This window comes from Dreissena polymorpha, chromosome 1 (genome assembly GCF_020536995.1).
Source record: "Dreissena polymorpha isolate Duluth1 chromosome 1, UMN_Dpol_1.0, whole genome shotgun sequence".
In the NCBI taxonomy this organism is placed as follows: Eukaryota; Metazoa; Mollusca; class Bivalvia; order Myida; family Dreissenidae; genus Dreissena; species Dreissena polymorpha.
Genome location: NC_068355.1, coordinates 139,813,750 through 139,817,544, shown reverse-complemented (window position 1 = coordinate 139,817,544; position 3,795 = coordinate 139,813,750). Strand labels below are relative to the sequence as shown.

The window sequence follows — 3,795 nt, the reverse complement described above, 5'->3', positions numbered from 1 at the left end:
AGAACAAATACATGTATATCACTACGCATGGTTACATTTGTTAGATTTTAAGCGCTTTTATGACTGAATTAAAATTACTGTTAAGGTTATTAGATCTATTTATGTTAAATGTCACGTTGAAAAAATCAAATGGGATAAATAGAATACTAGGATTAGCGTTGAATACAGAGAAGTTTATGTTGCTCGGCTCGAACACCGAAAGCGCTCGCCAAGGCTCGCGCTTCCGGCGTTCTAAGCCTCGCAACATAAACTTCTCTGTATTCAACGCTAACCTAGTATTCTCTATTTATTTTCGAACTCACTTCGTTCGTATTTTATTTGGAAATGTCCGTGATCATTATTTGAAATTTTAATCATGTTGTGTTTGATACCGATGACGTAAATATGTTACTGTTTGGTTATTTCATATAATGTGTTAATATTAATTTATGATTTTTCTTCAAGAAAATAAATAACGCAGTTTGTTGGATAATTTAAATGAAATTGGAATATTGATATATTTTTGTTAAACAAACAAACGTACAGAATCCATGATACATTAACAATAACTGGTTAAATCAACCCTTAGCACAGTTCGAGCAGTAAACATGTCACATTCTGTCTAACACGCGAAGCCTTCCTGACCCCGAGCTGACAATAGAGGTCGCACGTTATCACGCAAGTAGTCGCGACATTCTGTGCACAGATTATCCAGGAGCGAACAGCTGAACTGGACGGTCGGTGTTCGTGAAAAGGAAACCTGGGTTCTTCAATAAACACAAAGAGGTCTCTTCACCGTCGCTGCATGTCTTCGCCATGACAACACCGGGGTCAGCAGACGACATTCGGAAGTACTGATATTTCCTGCAGTGGAAGGCCACATTCTATTATTTGTATTTTGTCCAAATCAGTAGGATTGCTATTAAACTATTTGCGTTTAATATACCAGTAAATTTTCTGTAATGTAATAACTGCTACATACCGTATGCCAGGTAGCGCATTGAAGTGTTCGCCTAGAAACGACTTCCAGTTACGCCAGCACCATGCTGGGTAACGAACTGCAGCGTTGGCGCTGATCGATCCGTCCACAACGGCTGCCAACTCGCCCATTGTCTCTACGTCGCTTCGTCTGTAAGCCTTTTTAACACAGGCAAACCCGCTGTCTACGTGACAACGCGCGTGGCCTAAAACATAACAATTAGTTTTTTTTTTTTTTAATAAAATAAAAGTTTTATGACTAATAGTATGATTATTTTCTATGGATTAGTAAACATAAAAATATTTTCTTTACCGGGAATCTGCACCAGGAACTCGATGATGTCCTGCTGACCTGTCATGACACGCCACAGGAAGTATCCAATGACGTACCTGTTTTAATTCTGTCCTGAAAAAGAATATAGCGCATATTGTATTCAGTTATGAATAGACACTTAGAAATTCTCCAAGCATTGTGTTGTTTTGTAAAAAAAAATATGTATAAATAATATCACTTTTTTATTGTTTAGGCGGTAATTCGGATCACCCGTGTGGTATTTTCGTTCAAAAAAGCGTATTCATAATATAAAGCATATTTGACATAGTAGCGCTTCGTAGCTTACACGAGCTATTCGTAGCTTAATACCATACAAAACAAATATAGTACTTAAACTGTTATACACATTAAATACGCCCTTGTTGTTAATTACCTGGACAGTTATCGGCGTCAATAATGAACGACCTAGATGTATTTGACGCTGTTTCCAGTGCCCAATCTACCATGGAAAGCACTGCGTTTAGGCCGTGCGTAATCTTGCCATCTTTCCCAGGGGTTTCGTTCTCGTCGATTAGAAAGTTCAGTTGTTTTCATCCTCTGATAGTGATCGACCATAGCTTTGATCGTCTTCGTTGTCGCTATTGTTGTCATCACTCGCATCAATATTTTCACTCACCATAGACCTCACACGATCCTGACAGATGTCGGCGTAGCTGGTAGTATCCACGTCGCTCTCGTCACTCGCCTCCAATGTCTGGGAACAAACGGGTGTACTCGCCGGGGTACGAACAAAGTAGTCTGAGATGATACTTCCCAAATCCTGAAATATTTAAATACGCTTTAATCAATTGCTAATTTATGTATATCAGTATATTTAGAGCAAAAATTAAGTGGCAATTTAATAATGATTATATTCTTTAACATGTACATACTAACACAAAAAAAAATGTAGGAACTTCTACGATTCGAACCAATGCTTAGATCAATCAAACCAGCATTGAGCGTACTGCCTTACCGACTGCGTTATTTACTCTCAGTAGAGTGAGGACGTATTGTACTTTATTGTATCTAAATATATCCATACGGTATGTTGCAAAAAAAAAATTTGGAATTGACTATCCACATAAAAGTAAAACATATTAACTAACAGCTTATTAATCTGTCCATTTATGCTACTTGAACTTTAGATTTTACTTATTATGGCTAGTAGTAGTCATATGCTTTTTAAATATTATTGTAAACACACATTTAACATGATTTAAATATGCGATAAACTTACAATTTTCAAACAACAACACATATTAACACAATAAATAATGTTTTCAAAATATCGTAATAGTCTTGTTATTATCTGACACTATTCTACGACCAACCGAAGTTTATTTCATTCACTGATCCAGTGCAAAACACTAGGCTTACGTGACGTGTTTTTAAATCATGTTTAAATAAACAATGTTAAAACAAGTACAGACATAGTCAGTGACGATTGTGCGAAAACATAATATAAATTAAATTATATAGTGTTAAGGCTCTTACCTCAAGTTCGGCATCCATTCCATAAGTTTTTAACTTTCAAACGAAATCAAACACACGTGTAAACAAATATCTCACGCACAAATGCAAATCAATTTTTCGCAGAAAATTATGATATAATGAAAATGACGTTTTGCCAATGACGTCGCCGATGCCATTTGTGCTGGTTTTCTCATGGCGCGATTCACACACATATATATATATATATATAGTTATATATATATATATATATATATATATATATATATATATATATATATATATATAGTTATATAAGTAAAATGTAATAATCCAGATTGTGAATATTATATAATAAAAGTAAAAACACGTGTCTGGGATTTTAAATATATATTGATTTAGCCAACGCGTTTCGCATAGCTCATCAGGGCATAATACAATATATTACAACGTCAAAATGTCATGGAGATAACGTCATATCAATTATGACGTCATAACGTCAATAAATATTAAATGAAATTTAATTTGGGTTTAAATACATGTATAAAATGTTGTTCTTTTGCTAACCTAGCTGAAATATTGTTCGAAAATAGCTTATAAAATGGAAATATTTTAAATTTTGGTTCATTATGTGAACATTCATCTAAATGTTTACTTAAAGGCATCTGTCTTGTTGAGGGGTCTCGCATTTGTTGTTCATGGACAGATCGCCTATTTCTAAGTTTATCGCCAGTTTGACCTATATAATATTGTTTGCATCCATTGCATAATAATACATAAATCACATTTTGTATATCACATGACATATTAGTTTTTATTTTGAACATTTTGCCATTAAAATCAAAAGAATTCCCTTCAATAATATAACTATTTTTTTTTTATTTATTTATATAATATCACTCAAATATAATCGACATTTAGATCTAATTCGTCTTCACAAATTATCGTTGAATTATTAGGCACAACTGTTAATATTTCGTTCGATTCTCAAATGAGCATTATTCAATTTGTAATCCGAAACACGCTTTCGAATTTAAATGCTAACGCGACATTAACAATTAAATTATAGCGTG

At 33.9% G+C, this 3,795-nt stretch overlaps 1 protein-coding gene across 1 annotated transcript; it reads right to left on the bottom strand.

Annotated features, from left to right (window-relative positions):
• Positions 1–504: 504 nt before the first annotated feature.
• On the bottom strand, positions 505–2,931 carry LOC127852442 (uncharacterized). The gene is made up of 5 exons (XM_052386400.1): positions 2,768–2,931; positions 1,665–2,051; positions 1,271–1,363; positions 962–1,163; positions 505–843 (listed from the first exon to the last, which is right to left on the bottom strand). Exons 3-5 carry the CDS (start codon positions 1,314–1,316, stop codon positions 687–689), a joined length of 405 nt encoding a protein of 134 aa, XP_052242360.1. The 5' UTR covers positions 1,317–1,363; positions 1,665–2,051; positions 2,768–2,931; the 3' UTR covers positions 505–686.
• Positions 2,932–3,795: the final 864 nt, after the last annotated feature.

Coding starts and splice junctions, on each gene's coding strand:
- LOC127852442 (XM_052386400.1), bottom strand. CDS start 1,316: ATGACAGGTCAGCAGGACATCATCGAGTTCCTGGTGCAGATTCCCG. Junction 1,164..1,270: donor GTTCCTGGTGCAGATTCCCG/GTAAAGAAAATA, acceptor GTTATGTTTTAG/GCCACGCGCGTTGTCACGTA. Junction 844..961: donor AATGCGCTACCTGGCATACG/GTATGTAGCAGT, acceptor CTTCCACTGCAG/GAAATATCAGTACTTCCGAA.